This window comes from Rhinopithecus roxellana, chromosome 4, assembly GCF_007565055.1.
Source record: "Rhinopithecus roxellana isolate Shanxi Qingling chromosome 4, ASM756505v1, whole genome shotgun sequence".
NCBI classification, from domain to species: Eukaryota; Metazoa; Chordata; class Mammalia; order Primates; family Cercopithecidae; genus Rhinopithecus; species Rhinopithecus roxellana.
In genome coordinates, this window is record NC_044552.1 from 71,173,303 (window position 1) to 71,194,396 (window position 21,094).

General features: G+C 44.4%; 1 protein-coding gene across 3 annotated transcripts in view; it reads left to right on the forward strand.

The window, feature by feature from the left end:
- LOC115896948 (putative uncharacterized protein C6orf99) overlaps positions 1–13,041 on the forward strand; it is a 42,438-nt gene extending 29,397 nt beyond the window's left edge. For all 3 annotated transcript variants that reach the window (XR_004056895.1, XM_030929154.1, XM_030929155.1), the window contains one exon: positions 12,657–13,041. Coding sequence is in view for 2 of the 3 variants with exons in the window: in XM_030929154.1 (XP_030785014.1) it covers positions 12,657–12,828 (172 nt within the window). In the remaining variant the exon portion in view is untranslated. The remainder of the gene's footprint in view (positions 1–12,656) is intronic.
- The last annotated feature ends 8,053 nt before the right edge of the window (positions 13,042–21,094 follow it).

Sequence of the window (21,094 nt, forward strand, 5' to 3'; positions counted from 1 at the left end):
AACTCTACAGTTTAGGCTGGGTGTGGTGGCTCACCCCTGTAATCCCAGCACTTTGGAAGGCCGAGGTGGGCAGATCACGAGGTCAGGAATTCAAGATCAGCCTGGCCAACATGGTGAAACTCCATCTCTACTAAAAATACAAAAATTAGCCAGGCGTGGTGGCATGTGCCTGTAATCCCAGCTACTCAGGAGGCTGAGGCAGGAGAATCGCTTGAAACTGGGAGGTAGACGTTGCAGTGCGCTGAGATCGTGCCACTGCCTTCCAGCGTGTGTGACAGAGCAAGACTCCATCTCAAAAAAAAAAAAACCAAAAAAACAAAAAAACCCAAAAACTCTACAGTTTAACTTCATCCCCCTGCTTTGTTTTGTTTTGTTTTGTTTTGTTTTGTTTGAGACGGAGTCTTGTACTGTCTCGCACTGTTGCCTGGGCTGGTGTACAGTGCTGCGATCTTGGCTTGCTGCAACCTCCGCCTTCTGGGTTCAAATGATTCTCCTGCCTCAGCCTCCTGAGTAGCTAGGATTACAGGTGCCCTCCACCATACCTGGCTACTTTTTGTATTTTTAGTAGAAATGGGGTTTCACTGTGTTGTCCAGGCTGGTCTCGAACTCCTGACCTCGAGATCTGCCCACCTCAGCCTCCCAAAGTGCTGGGATTATAGACGTGAGCCCCCATGCCTGGCCAACCCCCTGCTTTTTAACTTTTTGTTATTTTCCTTTATGGCTTATTGTACTTTCTGTGCCTTGAAAAGTTGTAGTTATTTTTGATTGGTTCATCATTTAGTCTTTCTACTTAAGATGAGTAGTTCATGCATCACAATTTCAGCGTTACATTATTCTGTGTTTTTCTATGTGCCTACTATTCCCAGTGAGATTTTTACCTTCAGATGATTCCTTTATGCTCATTAACATCTTTTTCTTCTAGATCGAAAAAATCCCTTTAGCATTTCTTATAGGACAAGTGTGTTGATGTAATCCCTCAGCTTTTGTCTGTGAATGTCTTTACTTTTCCTTCATGCTCGAAGGATATTTTCACTGGAAATACTATTATAAAAAATTTTTCCTGGCCGGGTGTGGTGGCTCACGCCTGTAATCCCAGCACTTTGGGAGGCCAAGGCGGGTGGATCATGAGGTCAGGAGATCAAGACCATCCTGGCTAACACGGTGAAACCCTGTCTCTACTAAAAATACAAAAAAAAAAAAAAAAAAAAAAAAAAAAAAATGAGCTGGGCATGGTGGTGGGTGCCTGTAGTCCCAGCTACTCAGGAGGCTGAAGCAGGAGAATGGCGTGAACCTGGGAGGCGGCGGAGCTTGCAGTGAGCCAAGATCGCACAACTGTACTCCAGCCTGGGGGACACAGTGAGACGCCATCTCAAAAAAAAAAGAAAAAGAAAGTTTTTCCTTTAGCACTTTAAATATATCATGCCATTCTTGCCTGGCCTGTAATGTTTCCACTGAAAAGTCTGCTGCCAGACTGGAGCTCCACTGTATGTTACTGATTTTTGTTGTTGTTGTTGTTTGTTTGTTTTTCTTCCTTTTTTTAGGATCCTTTCTTTATTCTTGATTATTTGGGAGTTAGATTATTAAATACTGTGAAGTAGTCTTCTTTGGGTTAAATCTGCTTGCTGTTCTATAACCTTCTTGTATTTGAATGTTGATATCTTTCTGTAGGTTTGGGAAGTTGTCTGTTATTATCCCTTTGAATAAATATTCTACCACTAGCTCTTCCTCTACCTCCTCTTTAAGGCCTATAACTTAGATTTGCCCCTTTGAAGCTGTTTTCTAGATCTGGTAGGCATACTTCATTGTTTTTTATTCTTTTTTTTTTTTTTTTTTTTGAGACGGAGTCTCACTCTGTCACCCAGGCTGGAGTGTGGTGGCACAATCTCAACTCACTGCAACCTCCGCCTCCCAGGTTCAAGCAATCCCCCTGCCTCAGCCTCCCGAGTAGCTTGGACTATAGGCATGTGCCACCATGTCTCTGGCTAATTGTTGTATTTTTAGTAAAGATGGAGTTTCAGTATGTTGGCCAGGCTGGTCTCAAACTCTTGACCTCATGATCCGCCCACCTCGACCTCCCAAAGTGCTGGGATTACAGGCATGAGCCACTGCACCTGGCCTTTTATTCTGTTTTCTTTTGTCTCTGTGTTATCTGACTGTGTATTTTCAAATAGCCTGTCTTCAAGCTCACTAATTCTTCTGCTTGATTAATTCTGCTATTAAGAGACGGATGCATTCTTCAGCATGTCAATTGTATTTTTCAACTCTAGAATTTCTTGATTCTTTTAAAGTATTTCATCCTCCTTGTTAAATTTATGTGATAGAATTCCTTTTCTGTGTTATTTTGAATTTCTTTAAGTTTCAAAACAGCTATTTTGAATTCTGTCTTTAAGGTCATATTTCTCTGTTTATTCAGGATTGGTCCCTGCTGACTTATATAGTTCATTTGGGAAGGTTGTGTTTTCCTGGATGGTGCTGATGCTTGTAGATTTTTGTTGGTGTCTGGGCATTGAAGAATTAGGTATTTATTGTAGCCTTCACAGTCTGGGCTTGTTTGTGCCCGTCCTCCTTGGGAAGGCTTCCCAGTTATTTGAAGGGACTTAGGCCCCAAGCCCAATAATGTAGTAGTTTTTGCAGACTCAGAAAGATACCACCTTGGTGGTCCTGGACAAAATCCAGAAAAATTCTCTGGGTTACCAGGCAGAGACTCTTTTTCTTTTCCCTTATTTTTTACCAAACACATGTGTTTCTCACTCTGTGATGAGTCAAGTGGAACTGGGAGTGTGGTGATGCAGGCACCCCTGTGGCCATCACCACTGGGGCTACATTGGGTCAGACCTGAAGTCAGTACAGCACCGGACCTTGCCCAAGACCCTTCCCTTCGGGGCAGCAAGTTCCCCCAGGCCCTGGGCATGTCCAGCGATGCTGTCTGGGAGCCAGGGATAGGAGTAAAAAACCTTAGCAATTTACCTGGTGTTCTGTTCTCCTGTGGCTAGGCTGGCACTCAAACGACAATACGAAGTCCTTCTCACGCTTCCCTGCCCTTTTCACAGGGAGAGGAGCCTCTCCATGTGGCCACCACCACCACTGGTCCAGAGCGGGTTCTGCCAGTCAACCGCAGATATTCACCTAAAGCCCAAGGGCTCGTCTGTCAGCTTGTGGTGAATGCTGCCAGGCCTGGGACTCACCCTTCAGGGCAGTGGGTACCCCTCTGGCCCAGGACAGGTCCAGAAATGTCCAAGAGCCTAGGCCTGGACTTGGAAACTTCAGGAGCCTGCTCGTTGCTCTACCCCATTGTGGCCTAGGTGGTACCTAGGAGCACAGAGCACTTCAGCCCGCAGTTTTTTGGAGACTGCCAAAAAACTCAGGTTCCAACCACTGGGATGGGCAATTCCCCTCTGGCTAGGGCTGGTGCAAATGCTCCCTCCATGCTCAGACACTGGCTGAGCCCAGCACAGTTTTATTCTCTTTTGTGATGTGGCAGTACTGAGTTCAGTGTGAAGTCCCCTAGTTGCTGTGTTCTCCCTTCCCCAAAGTGCACAGATCCTCTCTCTGTGCCATATGGCTGCTGCCGGGGGTGGGAGAGGGGTGGCGTCAGTGATTCAAGACTCTCTCTGAGCCTCTTCCATGGCCCTTTTAGCGATATGAAGTTAAAACCAGGTACTGTGATTGCTTCCCTGACTTTTGGTTCTTGTGACGGTGCTTTTTTGTGTGCAGATGGTTGTTAAAATTTGATGTTCCAGCAAGGGGGACGAATTGTGCTCTATCTTCTCTACTACAGGTTTTTAAAAATCTGTATAATTTTGTATTTTATGCATGTGCCATACTGTATTAGACCAGCCTTTAGCTGTTCAATGTGAGGGGCTATGGTTTGAATGTTTGTGTCTCTCCAAAGTTCATACACTAAAAGCTTATACCCAATGGGATAGTTTTAAGAGGTGGGGCTTTTGGGGAAGTGATTAAGTCATGAGTGCTCTGCTCTCATGAGTAGGATTAGTGCCCTTATAAAAGAAGTTCAAGGGTCCCTTTGCCCTTTTTCCCTTTACACCATATGAAGATACAGCCTTTGTCCCTTCAAACCATGTGAGGGCACAGCAGCAAGGTGCCATCTTGGCATCTGCTAGTGCCTTGATCTTAGACTTTCCAAACACCACAACTGTGAGAAGTCAACTTATATGATTATTTTTTCTTTTTTTGAGACAGAGTTTTTTTTGTTTTTTGAGACGGAGTCTCGCTCTGTCGCTCAGGCTTGAGTGCAGTGGCCGGATCTCAGCTCACTGCAAGCTCCGCGTTGAGACAGAGTTTTGCTCTTGTTGCCCAGGCTGGAGTGCAATGGTGCAGTCTCGGCTCACGGCAATCTCCGCCTCCTGAATTCAAGTGATTCTCCTGCCTCAGCCTCCCGCTGGGATTACAGGCGTGTGCCCCTACACCAGCTAATTTTGTATTTTTAGTAGAGACGGAGTTTCATCATGTTGGTCAGGCTTGTCTCGAACTCCTGACCTCAAGTGATCCTCCTACCTCGGCCTCTCAAAGTGCTGGGATTACAGGTGTGAGCCATCATGCCCTGCCAACTTACATTATTTATAATGTACCCTGCCTGTGATATTTTATTATACCAGCAGGAACAAGTAAGACATGAGTTAACTTCATTAAAAAAATTATAGACAGTAATTCACTGAACACTCTCACCATAAAGTCTTACTACAGATCCTTAATTATTCCTTTAGAATAAACTTTTGGGAATAGAATCACTAGGTCAAAGGTTGTATGCATTTTTAAAACTTTGTTATTGAGAAAACTTGTGCTAATTTTATCGGCAGCAGTGGAGGAGAGTGTCTCTGCTTCCTCAAGTTTTTACCATCACTGGTTATTTTATATATATATATGTGTGTGTGTGTGTGTGTATATGTGTATTTATATATATGTGTATACACACACACATACACACACACATATATATATATTTTTTTGAGATGGAGTTTCGCTCTTGTCACCCAGGCTGAAGCGCAATGACGTGATCTCGGCTCACTGAAACCTCCGCCTCCCAGGTTCAAGCAATTCTCCTGCCTCAGCCTCCCAAGTAGCTGTGATTACAGGCGCCCACCACCACCCTGGCTAATTTTTATATTTTTAGTAGAGATGGGGTTTCGCTATGTTGGTCAGGCTGGTCTCAAACTCCTGACCTCAGGTGATCCATCCACCTAGGCCTCCCAAAGTGCTGGGATTACAGGCGTGAGCCACTGCGCCCGGCCTGGTTATTATATTTTGAATTTTGCTAATGTTACAAGTGGAAATATCTCTTCTAAAAATAATAAATGGAAAAACTTTTAAAAATCTTGTTGTAATTTGTATTTATTCACTGACAAATTTGGTTAAAACTTTTTACATTTATTAATCATTTCTTTTGTCTTTAGACTTTTGATGTCTGTGTAAGGCAGGATTTAGTTGTAGATAACAGAAACCACTCTTCTTATTTTAAGGAGAAGGAGCTTTGTCAAAGGAAATTAGCTTTTTACAAAATCACTGAAAGGACTGGAGGAGCAGGATCTATGCTGGGCTTCCAAGAATGACTCTGAGAACCGCACCCTAGAACTAGTGGCTCAGGAAAGCTGCTACTTCTGCTCTAGGCAGCTTCATTCTAGATACTAGACTGTTCCTTGCTAGGTCTGCTAGAGCTTCACAGCAAAAACCAGTGCTCTGTGCCCTGCTCCCAAGACACACTAAGCTACTGTTATGGAACCTCTGCTACCATCACAACAGACAAACAACAACAAAAGTGAAAATAGACCAAATGTAAAATACCTCAAAATCTGAGCTTTAATGTAACAAATATGTTTTTACATACTTATAGCAGATCAGAAGAATATCAAGGAAATTCCCAGTGGTCACAGTGGAACGAAACTGGAGTTGTAAACTAATATTGAAGACACTGCTGTGCCAGGGATATTTGTCAGTCTTGATGACCTGGATGCTGAACTGGCATCTCTGCCTGGTAGATAATGCCTTGGTGGGGGCAAAGGGGTTGCAAATTAGGGAGTTGAAACTGAAAACTCCATATAGTACCAAGACACTCAAAAAGCTACATCCTTAAGGAAAAAATGGATTGAATAAAGGAAACAAAATCTGACTTTTAGCAAAGAGAAATAACAAAAAAAACTTATCTTTGCCTGTGCCCTGTGTGGAGAAAAAAAGCAGCTTCCACAGATGTATAACTTCACATCTTCACTCAAAGGGGTTTTGGATCTGGGATTTGAATCTACACCGAGTGGTTTTAGAAGTTAATTCTATGATCCCGAGTTGGTTCCAGTTCTGGACATCTGACAGAAGCAATGCAGATCCTTCCTGGAGGGACACAGTCTCAACCTAGACCTTAGAGAATTCCCACAGATAAGTCCCAGCTGAACATAAACTTTCACTCCAAATTAAAAAAAAATACATGAAGAAACAAGCTACCATAAGAGTCAGCAAGAACTCCTAAGAACTTAAGATAATGGGTTTATCAAATGCATAATATAAAACAAATATGCCTAAAATGTTTGATTACATTTAAAAATATAAGAAAAGAGCAAGAGATATTATATAATATAATCATATACATGCAAAAAATATACAAATTATAAGCATATAGCTTGATGGATTTTCACAATTGGAACACATCTAACTAGCACCCATAAAAAAACCTAAAATATTACTAAGATCCTCAGGTCCGCCGTCCCCATGTTTTCTTCCAGTCATTACCCATACCCCTCACAAGGGTAAGTACTATCCTAACCTCTAGTAGCACAGATCAGTATTTTTTTTTTTTTTTTTTTTTGAGACCGAGTCTTACTTTGTCACCCAGGCTAGAGTGCAGTGGCATGATCTCGGCTCATTGCAAGCTCCACCTCCCAGGCTCACACCATTCTCCTGCCTCAGCCTCCGTAGTAGCTGGGACTACAGGTGCCCGCCACCATGCCCGGCTACTTTTTTGTATTTTTAGTAGAGACTTGGTTTCACCATGTTAGCCAGGATGGTCTCAATCTCCTGACCTTGTGATCTGCCTGCCTCAGCCTCCCAAAGTGCTGGGATTACAGGCATGAGTCACTGTGCCTGGCCACCTCTAATAGCACAGATCAGTTTTAGGCAGATTTTAAAAAGCACTAAATAGAACTTCTAAGAAAGAAAAATATATTTTAAAATCCCAACAAACCAATAAATGAATAGTAGATTTGACATAGCTAAAGAAAGAATTGATATGGCATTAACTGGATTAAAGCTGAAAAAATTTTCTAGAACACAGCATGGACAGACAAAATGATGGGGAAATGGCAGCAGTTAAGAGACATGGAAGATAGAATGAGGGGATCTAACCTGCTTCTAATTAAAAATTTAATAAGGAGAGAACAGAAAGAACAGGTGAAAGGTGATTTTCAACAAGATAATGTCTGTGAGTTTTTCAGAATTGCTGAAAATTGCATATCCTTAGATTCAGAAATAATAGCGAATCCCAAGCTGAATAACTAAAACAAATGAACACCTTAACACATTATAGTGATACCGAGGTCACTAAAGAAAAAGAGAACTGTGGGCAGCCACAGGGAAAAGACAAATGACTTACGAAGGCACAACAGTAAGATTAACAGCAGATTTCTCAACATTAACAATGGAAGCAAGAAGTCAGTGGAAGAGTAACATCTGCAAAATGCGGAGACAAAGAGATTTTCAGGTTGATTTTTGACAAGTCTACCTATATGCTATTTATAAGAGATAACAAAATGTTGAAAGAGGATGAAAAAATATATTCCAGGCAAGTAGATAGGAAGACACAATTTCATACAGATGTCAGTTCTCTAAATTAATCTGTGAATTCATTTGTAATTGAATTGCAATTCTAATTAAAATTCAAACAGGATTTTTCTTGGACCTTGACAAGCTGGTTTTACATTTCAGTAGAAAAACATAGACAAGAATAACTAGTTTCAAAGACGCACAATGTTTGGGTTTACCAGGTGTAACTACTTATTATAAAGGTCTAATAATTCAGAGTGGTATTGATGAAGGCACAGAAAAATAGATAAATGCTTTAGAGCAGAAAGCACAGAAAAATGCCCATGCCTGTATAGAAACTGAAAAACATCAGAGTGTCATGGAAGATCAGTGGCAAAGAATGGTGTCCAGACAATTGGTTACTCATGTGGGAAAAAAATAAGGCTGAATGTTCACATTATAAACAAAAATCAATTCCAGGGCTGGCTGAAGATCTAAACAGGAAAGATAAAAGTTTTGCACTTTTAGAAAAAAATGCTTATGATCTCAGGTTAGGGAAAGATCTCTTATAAGTAACAAAAAGTGTAAAGTATAAATAACAATTTGATAACCTCACTGATATTAAATTTTAAAACTGTGCTCCAAAGACACAAACAGTAAAAAAATAAGCTATTGCCTCTGAGAAGGTATCATATAGTTTGAATGTCTTTTTCCCACCAAATCTCAGGTTGAAATTCGATTCCCATGTTGGAGGTGGGGCCTGGTGGGAGGTGACTGGATCATGGGGACGATCCCTCATGAATGGTTTAGCATCATCCCCTTGGTGATAAGTGAGTTCTCACTCTTAGTTCATGTGAGATCTAGTTGTTTAGAGTGTTGAACCCACCCCCACCATCTTTCTTTCTCCTGCTCTTGCCATTTGATATTGCCTGCTCCTCTTTTACCTTCTGCCATGATTGTAAGCTTCCTGAGGCCTCACCAGAAGCTGAGCAGATGTTGGTGCCATGCTTGTATAGCCTGCAGAACCATTGGCCCAGACACACTTCTGGTTTTTTTTTTTTTTTTTTTTTTTTTTTTGAGACGGAGTCTCGCTCTGTCGCCCGGGCTGGAGTGCAGTGGCCGGATCTCAGCTCACTGCACGCTCCGCCTTCCGGGTTTACGCCATTCTCCTGCCTCAGCCTCCAGAGTAGCTGGGACTACAGACGCCCGCCACCTCGCCCGGCTAGCTTTTTGTATTTTTTTTAGTAGAGACGGGGTTTCACCGTGTTAGCCAGGATGGTCTCGATCTCCTGACCTCGTGATCCGCCCGTCTCGGCCTCCCAAAGTGCTGGGATTACAGGCTTGAGCCACCGCGCCCGGCCCTGGTTTTTTATAAATCACCCAGTCTCAGGTGTTCTTAAAAGAACAAATGGACTAACACAAGATATATGCAATATATTTTGCTCATAGATATTAGTAGTAGATTTTATAAAGTATCCAAAATATATGGAGACCTACTATTAAAAAGACAGACAACCCAATAAAAAAGACAGGCAATTCCCTAAAGGAAAAAACAAAATAGTAAATTAACATAGAAAAAGTTACTAGTAATCAGGAAAATGGACATTAAAACCATAGTGAAATACTGTTTCACACCCTTCGGCTTGGCTAAAATTTTAAATCTGATGATAATGTGAAAATAAATATATATATTATATATATAAATAAATAAATATATTATATATATAAATAAATAAATATATTATATATATATATAAATATATATAGCTTAAAAGCTGTTGGAATCCCAAAACACTTTAAGCATTGAGAGAGATGTGACTGTGATCTGAGTCTTGACTCAGATCATATATGATTACAACTTCTGTTTCTCAGATTATGGATTAACTTACTTTCTTATTTTTCTTGTTCTGTATAATAACTAGAGACAATTAAATGACACCAGGAACAACAACCTCCTGCTTTCCTAATTAAATGGCCTTTGTTATTGATTAATGTCCCCTTTGTTGTCCTGCTTTGCTGATCGCAGATGACAAACCCATCACTATTATACCCTTTATAGATATAAAAAAAATGTTAAATGTAGCATTCCCACAAACACTGCCTACCATCAATCAAAGTGCTATAACTGTGTACCACCTTGTATGAAAACTGTTGTAATCTTGCTAAGTCTACTCTGTCTCTCCCTATATAAATGAAACCTTAACTTTCCTACTTTGAACTGCCAACTCCATTCCTTAGAGTTGGTTTCCTGGTGGACTATTCTCAAACTTTGCATTTGAATAAACTCTTTTAAAATTAGATTCTAACCTGTTTGATTATTTCAGGGTGATAATACCAACAATTGATGTGGCTATGAAACAATTTACAGTAATGATCATATAAATTGGTAATCGCTTGGTAGAATAAGTTGAAAATATGTAATAAAGTTGAAAATACACATATGATAAGATTCAATAATTCCCCTTTTAGGTATGCACGGCAGACAAGCCCTTGCACATGGCAGGAGACATGTCGAAGAATATCTAATGTATCATGCTGATACAGGAGCTAAAAAGAAATTATTTAGGCAGATAGGTTAAAGGAGTCCTTGGTAAGGCTGCCTTTTAAACAAAAAGCAGCCCCCAAATCATTTCTTTTCTAACAAAGAGCAGCCTGTAAAATCAAGCTGCAAACACAGATAAGCAAGCTGGAAGCTTACATGGGTGAATGCTGGCAGCTGTGCCAACAGGAAAAGGCTACCTCAGGACCAGGTATATTCAATATGGAGACTCCATCTTCCCTTTTCTTTGTCACCACGTGTGCAGTAAAGAAGCAGGCAACATGGCACTGGCCACTAGAGAACCCATCTGCATAGTAAAAGGTTAGGGTGGGGCAGCCAGCTTCTTTGCACACTATGCAAATGGCACACCCACTCCTAACCAGTTCTTCGTGCGGTATGCAAATGGCACAACTGGTTTAACCAATCTTTTGTGCCCTTGGTAAATCAGACACCGCCTCCTCAAGCTCATCTATAAAACCTCCTGCACTTCACTGCGGACCTGAAGACCCGCTCTGGACCCCCTCTATCTGCAGGAGAGAGCATTTCTCTTTCTTTCGCCTATTAAACCACCACTGTTAACTTCACTCCATATGTGGCGTCCTTGATTTCCTTGGCGTGGGACAACGAAGCTCGGGTATTAGCCCACGTGAATGACACCACTTGAATTCTTTTATAGTAGGAGATTGGAAACAAGCAAAATGTCCATTATCAGAAGAATGAATAAATAAATTGTTGTCTATATAATGGAATGCTAAATAACAGTGAAAGTGAATGAGCTAGAGCTGTGGTTGTCAACATGGATAATTCACACAATGTTGAATGGTAAATGTGAACTTCAGAAGTACACATGTGGTATACTGGTACTGGTCCTAGACTGGTGCCAATGGAGCCCCTGTCGCGGGTCCTACATCTCAGGAGCTAGGGCAGAGCTTGGCCAGAGACTTAGATGACTAGCCTTCCTCTCCACCCTTTGCGCAGTGCCTAGGGTTGACCAGATGCCCCTAGCAGCCCTGGGCTGTGCCTTTGTGTGCCAAATCTTGGTTCCAGGAAGAACTGTGAGCAGATTGCTCCTGTTGGCTGGTGCAGTTGGCTGGTGTTCCTGTTGGCAGGTGGCATAGCACAAGATTGGGCTGCCAGAATGGTACAAATATACAGGTTTGGGCAACTCAAATTGTTTATATAGACAGGCGCCCCCACAAAAAATATTTGCTTATGACTCCACACACCTTTGGGCATATAAAGCTTAAAAATGTGCAGTATAGGCCAGGCACGGTGGCTCACGCCTGTAATCCCAGCACTCGGAGGCCGAGTCGGGCAGGTCACGAGGTCAGGAGATCGAGACCATCCTGGCTAACACGGTGAAACCTGTCTCCACTAAAAAAATACAAAAAATTAGCCCGGCATGGTGGCGGGTGCCTATAGTCCCAGCTACTCGGGAGGCTGAGGCAGGAGAATGGTGTGAACCCAGGAGGCGGAGCTTGCAGTGAGCCGAGATCGTGCCACTGCACTCCAGCCTGGGCGACAGAACGAGACTCCATTTCAAAAAAAAAAAAAGAGAGAGAGACCATTATGGCCAACACGGTGAAACCCCGTCTCTACTAAAAATACAAAAATTAGCTGGGCGTGCTGGCGGGCGCCTGTAGTCCCAGCTATTGGGGAGGCTGAGGGGAAGATCGCTTGAACCCGGGAGGCGGAGGGTTGCAGTGAGCCGAGATGGTGCCACTGCACTCCAGTGTGGCAGCAGAGCGAGACTCCGTCTCAAAAAAAAAAAAAAAAAAAAAAAAAAAAAAAAGCGCAGTTTAACACCTACACCTACATAGTGTTCAGCGATGTTTACATATGTTATAAAAGAGGTCCGTGGGCCGGGCGCGATGTCTCCCGCCTGTAATCCCAGCACTTTCGGAGGCCGAGGCGGGTGGATCATCTGAGGTCAGGAGTTGGAGACCAGTATGGACAACCTGGCGAAACCCCGTCTCCCCTAAAAATACAGAAATTAGCCGGGTGTGGTGGCGGGCGCCTATAATCCCAGCTACTTGGGAGGCTGAGGCAGGAGAATCACTTGAACCCCGGGGATGGTGGGGGGATGGGGGCGGAGGTTGCAGTGAGCTGAGATCCCGCCGCTGCACTCCAGCCTGGATCAAAGAGCAAAACTCCGTCTCAAAAAAAAGAAAAAAAGAAGTCCGTGGAAATGAGAATAATCAGTTTAGGGTAGGAATTGTTACTTGAAGGGAGGGAAGAGATTAGATTAGGGTTAGGGTTGTGCTGGAAACTTTTTATCATGTTTTATTTATTAAGCTGGGTGTGGGGGGAGTAAAAGGTGCTGGTTGTGTTACTTTTTTTGCCTTTGTGTATATTTGATTTTTTTTTTTTTAAGAGGAAGAAGTGAAGATAAGAAACCACTCGAAGCGGGTGTCTGCGCTTCCGTGGTGGCTGGGACAGCAGCAGTAGTGCTGTCCATCTGCTCAGCCGAGGGGTGGCACATCTTAGCCTCTCTCTTTTCCCCAGAGAATATCCCTCCCTGCGCTTCCCTCGTCTCAGCCTTTTAGTGTGTAAACAGTTCTAGTGTGACTCATCGGTGCTTTTGTTAGCCCCTTTACCAGCAAGTACTTGTTAAACACTTAAATCTTACAAATGGAAAGAAAATTCCATGGTAAATTTAAGTATAAAAAAGTCAACCAAAATTCTGAGTCTCAGACAAGACTGGTTAAAAATCGTTCTACAATGAAACTAATATATGAAATTCAATCATAGAAAACCTTCCTTGCTTTGCAAGGAACCTTAAGTATTTAAATGTAGGCATTTTCATCTGGTGATTCTTCCCAGTCTCCTGTGGTAATAATACCTGGACAGGGAAGAAATCTTTTGAGATAAATAAACTCTACTGGGAAATGGGCGCTTGCTAAGTTTCCTGTGGCAGTGAGGCCTCCTCTGTTGCAAACATGCCAAACCCGTTCTACAGCGTGCTTTGTACCTTTCCAGAGACTGATCAGTATCAGCTTGCCAGGGCTTTAAACCCCATTCATTCTTTCATTACTTAAAAGCCTCTTTCTTTGGAAAACCTTTGAGTGAAGCATAAAATTAGCATCTAAAAAGACATAGCAGCAACTGAACCCAGGAATGTTAGGGAATATGTGACCACCGGCACCATTATTGACCTTCCTAAGTGCAGTTTGATGTGGGAAAGGGCTGTGCAGGTGGAAAAAGGTGGCCAAGGTGGAGGTCCCCAGGCAGGGGCAGTCGCCTCTCTGGCCTGAGCCCGAAACTCCCAATTCTCATGGGTGGCTGATGAGAGAACCCCTCCCCTCCTTTGTATTTAATCCTTTCTCTAACTCACTTCTAAGCCGACATCAGCAAATCTTTGAAGAAAAGCACAGGGGAGGCCTATTTCAGTGACTTTCACTTCTCTAAATGTTTGTTCTTTTCAGTTAGGTGTAAAATATGTTTGAATTGTATTTTCAATTCTCTTTCACCACTGTTCTATAAAATGTGAGCCTGTAGGCATTGTTTTTTTAAATGAAAAAGAAAAGATTGATTTTAGGAATCACATTCAAAGTGTTTGTTGAATCAGGGCTCAACTTAGCATTCAAGAACATGGCTGGGAAGTTTCCACTTCGTTTTCGCCCTAGATTCGTCTTTACCTCTTTTGTCTCCTATATTTTTCCAGCTCTGTGGATTTCTTTGAAGAGGGCTATGAGGATTGAAGAAAGAAAAGCTTTTCTTCAGTAATTTATAATTATCCCGTTGGATGCTTATGAAGTATTTTTTGTATATTTAACCCCTCAGAGAAAATCTGAGCATACCTCTACCCTTAAAAAGTCTGGTAGCCTGATGGCGGGTGGCGGGGAGAGAAGAAATCCTGTTTCTCCTTTCCCTGATTTTGTCCCCAAACTACATCTTGCTTTGAAAGTAGGGGAGTTGAAAGGAGAGGAGTAAGCCTCTCATGGGGGCCCTGGAATGCATCTAGCTGCCAATCTTTGTGTGCGTTTTGTCAAGAATAGCTGCTTTCTAAAAACAAACCAACTCTCCTTGATCCCTCAGGTCAGGGATCTGGGAGAGACTGGATTATATAAAAGGGGTTTCCAAGGCAAAAATGCATTGCTCTCATGGGGCATTTATGGAGGATGTTGTCAGTGGGCATTTGGAAGTTCTAGAAGTCATGTGGGGCACTGGCGTCTGCAGTTCCTGGTGTGCTCAGGACATTCTGTGTCTGCATAGAGGGTTACTGCACAATGGCTGGCCAGCTCATACCTGCACAATTACTTCCAGCACCTTGGCAAGCAGGAAAGGGATTACAAATATACCAACAGGGTAGGCGTTTGCTCTGGGGAAGAGGCTGATTGGGGTAAATAGTTCATACCACAGGAAGCCTGCTGTGTGTGGTGGGCAGGTGACATTTGGACTGGGCTCCTGGTGGCTTTTGGCTCTCTTCCAGTTTGGCCTAACAATGAAATTACACGTTGAAGGGGTTTGTTACTGTTGATCTTTATTTTACAGCCCGTCTTCTTGGTAAAGGCATCCATGTTCTCCATGTCTACACTTCCTCATCTCCCATTCATTCCCCATCAGCCCACAGTTTGCTTTCAGCCTTCGTGGCTCCTGGGAAATGTCTTCCCCTCTGCTGCCATCCTGGGGCCCCTCCCGAGGCTTAGTCTCCTTCCTTTCCTGCCCAGAGCTCAGCCCCTTGGCTGCTTTGCCACCTCCCTCCTCTAAAGTCACCCACTTTGGGAGCTTCTTGTTTTTCTGCCTCTGCCTCCTTTGCCCTTTCCTTATGTTTGGTTGTTCCCAGACTCCTGGGACTTAAGTTCTACCATTTATTACCATTGAGGCCTGGACAGGTCATGTAACTTGCTTCAACCTTAGTTTCCTTCCCTGTGAAATGGGGATAATACAGTACATACCTCATTTGGGGAAGATGCAATGGGACAATACTTACAAAGTGGTTTACATGGAGTCTCTTACGGAGAAAGTACTTACTAAATGCTAGTTAACATCATTGTTACTCCTTTCTCACTCTGCCCACTGTCCACCCACAGCAACCAGAGGCCTTAACAACTTCCATTCTTTGAAAGATTGCCCTTCAGCCTAGCCCTTCCTCCTCAGTCTACACCCCAGGATGCTGAGTATCTCCAGCACCATGAATATTGCAGAGCAGTGAGTAATACCTGTTGGGTTCACTGGACCCACTTCATAGGCCCCACTCCCTGTGCTCAGTGAGCGATAAACTTGTCGTAGATTCCACACTGTTTAATAGAAGAAATAGTGCTGATCATGGCTGTGCACTTTGTTCACTATGCAAAGGTACTTGGGAGAGCACAGCTGTGGAGAGTATATGGTAGGTAGGGGGCGCAGGAAGGTCTTTCTCTATCTCAGCCCTTCTTTGAAACTCAGATACATTGGAAGACTTGCTAGTGTCTTTCAGGTCTTTGAAGTTACCCAACAACCTTTAATTGTGTGCATTGCTTTTTTTTTTTTTTTTTTTTTTTTGGGATGGAGTCTTGCTCTGTCATCCAGGCTGGAGTGCAGTGGCATGATCTTGGCTCACTGCCTCCGTCTCCTGGCTGGTCTCGAACTCCTGACCTCAGGTGATTCACTTGCTTTGACCTCCCAAAGTGCTGGGATTACAGGCCTGAGCCACCACACCCGGCCTGTGTATTGCTTTTTTTTTTTTTGGACAAGGTCTTGCTCTGTCACCCAGGCTGGAGTACAATGGTGCAATCTTGGCTCACTGCAACCTCTGCCTCCCAGGCTCAAGCGATCCTCCTACCTCAGCCTCCCAAGTAGCTGGGACTACAGGCACACACCACCACCCCCAGCTAATTTTTGTATTTTTGTAGAGATGGGGCTTCGCCATGTTGCCCAGGCTGGTCTTGAACTCCTGAGTTCAAGCAATCTGCCTGCCTTGGCCTCCCAATATCTAGTATTTTTCTATGATGCGAGATACAACCTCCCATCTGTGATTGTCATGATATAACTATAAACATATTCGGTATGGAACCCAGGCCTGAAACCTAGGTTCACCATTGTTGTGTCACCTTGTACTGTGACTGCCACTCCTCGAGCTGGCACCCCCTGCACAAATCACATGCCCTCTGTGCAGAGGGCGGAATCTGCTGGTTCCTTCTGAGTGTCAGACTCCTAGTCCCCTGTCCCCTTGGGGCCAGCTCCCTTCTTTTTGCTGTTGGGACTGACTGCCCATCACAGCTTCCAGGGCTGCCGCTCAGGGCCCTCCCCGTGTTCTAAGGAGCTGCCCTGCTCCTGGCGTTCTGCTGTCTTCCCTTCAGTCTCCTTGAATTGTGGGGAAAGAGGCAGGCGTTTTATAGCCATTTACAGCCAGGCACAGTCCTTCTAGCCTTTTGGAGAGAGGCCTGTCTATGAGGAGAGGAGGTGTGTGACAAAGATTCTATCCTTGACCAAACTCTAGCCCAGCCTCCTCTGAGCTGTTTTTCAATGAGGCTCTATCCTTAGACATATCCTTTAAAATTGGGCAAGAATCCTGCTAAGTCAGTTTAGTCAGAATGCCCTACCCTCAACAGTGGATCACCCTCCGTATCTGACCAAATCCTCGCCTCCACCATAGCCTTGGCCTGCCTTCAGCGAGAACCCTCTTAGTTCAGTGTAGCCAGAATCCCCATGACCCATTTCATCTGAATCATTTTCCATCCACCGAGCCTCCTACCCTGCTCCATGGCTAACAACTCCCACTTTCCCCTGTCTCTCTGTCCTGCTGCAAAATCCCATTGCGGTGGTCCCTGTCCCTATCATGATAGTCCTGAGTAAAGTCGTAAAGTCTGTCTTTTAACAAGGGTGAGGGCCAGTCGTGGTGGCTCACGCCTGTAATCCTAGCACTTTGGGAGGCTGAGTTGGGCGGATCACCTGAGGTCAAGAGTTCAAGACCAGCTTGGCCAACATGGTGAAACCCTGTCTCTACAAAAAATACAAAAATTAGCTGGGTGTGGTGGTGCACACCTGTAATCCCAGCTACTCAGGAGGTTGAGGCAGGAGCATTGCTTGAACCTGGGAGGTGGAGGTTGCAGTGAGCCGAGATTGAGCCACTGCACTCCAGCCTGGGTGACAGAGGAAGATTCCGTATCAAAAAAAAAAAAAAAAAAAAAAAAACCCAAAAACCAAAAACACAAAAACAAGGGTGAGAATAATCTTTTCTTTGTTTTTTTTTTTTTTTTTTTTTGAGACGGAGTCTCGCTCTGTCGCCCAGGCTGGAGTGCAGTGGCTGGATCTCAGCTCACTGCAAGCTCCGCCTTCCGGGTTTAGGCCATTCTCCTGCCTCAGCCTCCCGAGTAGCTGGGACTACAGGCGCCCGCCACCTCGCCCGGCTAATTTTTTTGTATTTTTAGTAGAGACGGGGTTTCACTGTGTTAGCCAGGATGGTCTCGATCTCCTGACCTCGTGATCCGCCCACCTCGGCCTCCCAAAGTGCTGGGATTACAGGCGTGAGCCACCGCGCCCGGCCGAGAATAATCTTTTCTTAACACGTGGGTGGACCACTGCTGCAGGCCACGTGAGATGGGAAAGCTGGGCGCCTGCGTCCAGCTTTCCCTGCTCTCTCATTGAGGGCCTCCACAGGGATGTAGCAACAGGAGAAGCTACAGACATGTCATGATTTCCCTTGTTCTTTGGGAAATCTGAAAGAATGAATCCTTTCCGAACCCCAGAAAGGCAGCCAACCTTTGAGACCTTGAGGATGGACTGCAAAGTTCACATCTCACAGGGGTCAGGTAGGTTATGTACATTTGTAAAGTGCTCCTGGTGCTACGAAAGGGAAGAGTGGAGACTGTGGCAAATCAGAGAACACATGTCCCATGGAACGCTGTTGATTGGCTCCAACCAGTTACGGCTTCTGGGACTGTGGGCCTGGTGTTGTCAGTGCACCTGTAGATAGGAAGCTGGGTTTTTAACATGAAAATTCTAGATTTTGTAAAGTGTTGGCAAGTAATAAAAATAGAGTATGGCCAAAACAACTCAGAATTTTGCCCTCAGGCATCTGGTTTGTAATATCTGGGCTAGAGTCTCATTATCCCTCTTGTTGAGGGAGGGAAGTTATTAGGAGAAATTATTCCCACACCCCCCTCCCTCCACCGCCAGTGCGAAGGAAGGAGGCTGCTCATGGACAGGAAGAGAGAAGTGGTGCAACCTGGAGTCAAGGTGGATGGCTTGGGTTTAGGCCTTTGGAGGATTTCCTTGGGGCAGGGGTTGGGACAGTGTGCTGTGTGCCTGCAACGTCTTGAATGAGCACCTGAGTTACTCCTGGATAGCTGCCAGCCCCACCTGAAAGCCTGGACTTCTTGGCTCAGATCTTCATGTGAGGCTCAGCCAGAAAGAAGGGGTGCCACCCACCTTTGTGAGGCCACATGGGTCATGCCAGCAACCCCAGAGCCATAGGCCCTTCTTCCAGTTGGACTTCTGTGGACTGCACAGGCCCAGGAGTTCCTACATGAGCCCAAGGGATGTGAAGAGTGGAATCCCCAAAACATGACTCAGACTGAATTATCTGCCAAGTCGGGGGACTGAGGGCCAAGCCATGTTTAATTGATTTAGAAAATGAAGAGATGGAGGCCGGGCATGGTGGCTCACACCTGTAATCCCAGCACTTTGGGAGGCCGAGGCAGGTGGATCACAAGGTCAGGAGTTCAAGATCAGCCTGGCCAACATGGTGAAACCCCAGCTCTACTAAAATATAAAAATTAGCCAGGTGTGGTGGCACACGCCTGTAGTCCCAGCTACTCAGGAGGCTGAGGCAGGAGAATTGCTTGAACCCAGGAGGCAGAGGTTGCAGTGAGCCAAGACTGAGCCACTGCACTCCAGCCTGGGCAACAGAGCAAGACTCCGTCTCAAAAGAAAAAAAAAAAAGAGAGGGAGAGATGCAAAAATATCCCAGGTATCTTCGTATGTCAGTATATATGTGTGTGTTTAGTATCTCCTGGTTGGGACTCAGTTTGAAAGCCTGAGAGTTCTGGAGATGTGGATGCCTGAGAATCACGGTTTTACTAGGCAAAGATTTTTTCCTCTTCTCAAAATAGCTGTAGTTATTAGACATCCTAGGTATTTAGGTTCCATATCACTTTCTCCAATTGGGGCAGGTTTTAGGAAATTGTGCAGGTGCCTGGTTTCCTTGTACAAACACATTGCTGACTTACCCACTAATATCGGAGCCGCTAAGTTTTCATGACTCTGTCATTGACTTAAATACTTCCTTTTCCCTTGACTGAGTCTCTCCTTATGAACTTTGGACATTTAAAATGGAATTTAGTGATGTTTTCACACCACATTTTTCATCATTTAGCACTTTGGAAACAGAGGTTGTTTTGTTATAAGCTTTTTATTCTTCTTAACCTCCTCTGAGTACTCGAAACCTTTCACGACGGAAATGAGTTTACTGTGACCTGAGTCGGTATTACACAATAAATGCATGATTCTCAAAACACACTGTTTATATGGAGAATAAACGTGGTCCGGAACACAGTGTTCAGTGTCTGAAATGAAATGCAAGTCTCCCGTTTCCAAAGGCGGACAGGATGGTTGCTGAATGATATTCCAGCTGCTTAAATGAAGGGCCCTGGAAAGGTTTGTTGGAAGTGAATTCAAGGGCGTTGCCTCTTCGTGGTTGGGTTTGTTCTCCGCAGACCCAGGAATGCTCTACTTCCCTTGAATTCTGAGCTTCAAAGCTTACATCAGTGTCCTTCTGCTTAACAACCTGTTTTAGTAACCACGTATATCAAGATGTTACTGTCACATGAAACTGTGTACCCCTGTACCCTTTCCTTTCCTTCTCTTCCCTTCCCTTCCCTTTTATCCCTCCTTCCCTTCCCTTCCTTCTTTTTTTTTTTTTTTTTTTCCCAGTATCTCACTCTGTCACCTAGGCTGGAGTGTAGTGGTGTGATCTCAGCTCACTGCAACCTCCACTGCCTGGGTACAAATGATTCTCATGTCTCAGCCTCCCGAGTAGCTGGAAATACAGGCATGTGCCACTATGGCCTGGTGAATTTTTGTGTTTTAAATAGAGATGAAGTTTCACCGTGTTGGCCAGGCTGGTCTCGAACTCCTGGCCTCAAGTGATCTGCCTGCCTCGGCCTCCCAAAGTGCTGAGATTACAGGCGTCCGGCCTGTACTTCCTTTCTTGATCACACCACCACAGTCTTGACTTGCAGGTCAATCTATACCTTATTTGACATAAAATATTGTCAGCAAGTCTAATGGAACATTCCACCAGAGTGGGAAACCCATCTCCAAGATGCAGTGGTGAGCTATTAATTAAAGCTGGCTCGTGCCCTCAGAGCAACTTTCTTTGATGCTGCTTGTGACACGTCAACGTTTGCATCATATGCCCAGAGGAGCCTGCTCTGCCCCGCGTTATCACTTGTCCTTTAGGGATGGTGTGGCCTCTTTCTTTGTGTCTGTGTTAGATGTCATCCAAGTGAATTGCTTCTTTCTCTTTCCTGTTTATTTGTTTTAGGGTGTCACCTCTTAGCCATCTGAGCGCTGGGCTGGCTGCCAAAAACAGAGGTGATGATGTAATGGGCCAACTCCCATGTGGCTCAGAGTGGGAGGACCCCAGGACTCCAGGATGGGACAGGGCAGCCACTTCTCACCAAGGTGACACTGGGGCTTCTGAGCGAGCCTCTGAGTGGGGAATGGGGGGAGGGGCAACATGATGGAGGGGTCAGTGACACACCCCTGCCCCCATGAAGAAAGGATTTCTGCTTTGAAATTCCTCTGCTAGAAACTAATTCCTTCTGCTCAGTTTTATTCCTCAGGAAGGGATGTGTGTGTGTGTGTGTGTGTGTGTTTTGACAGTTC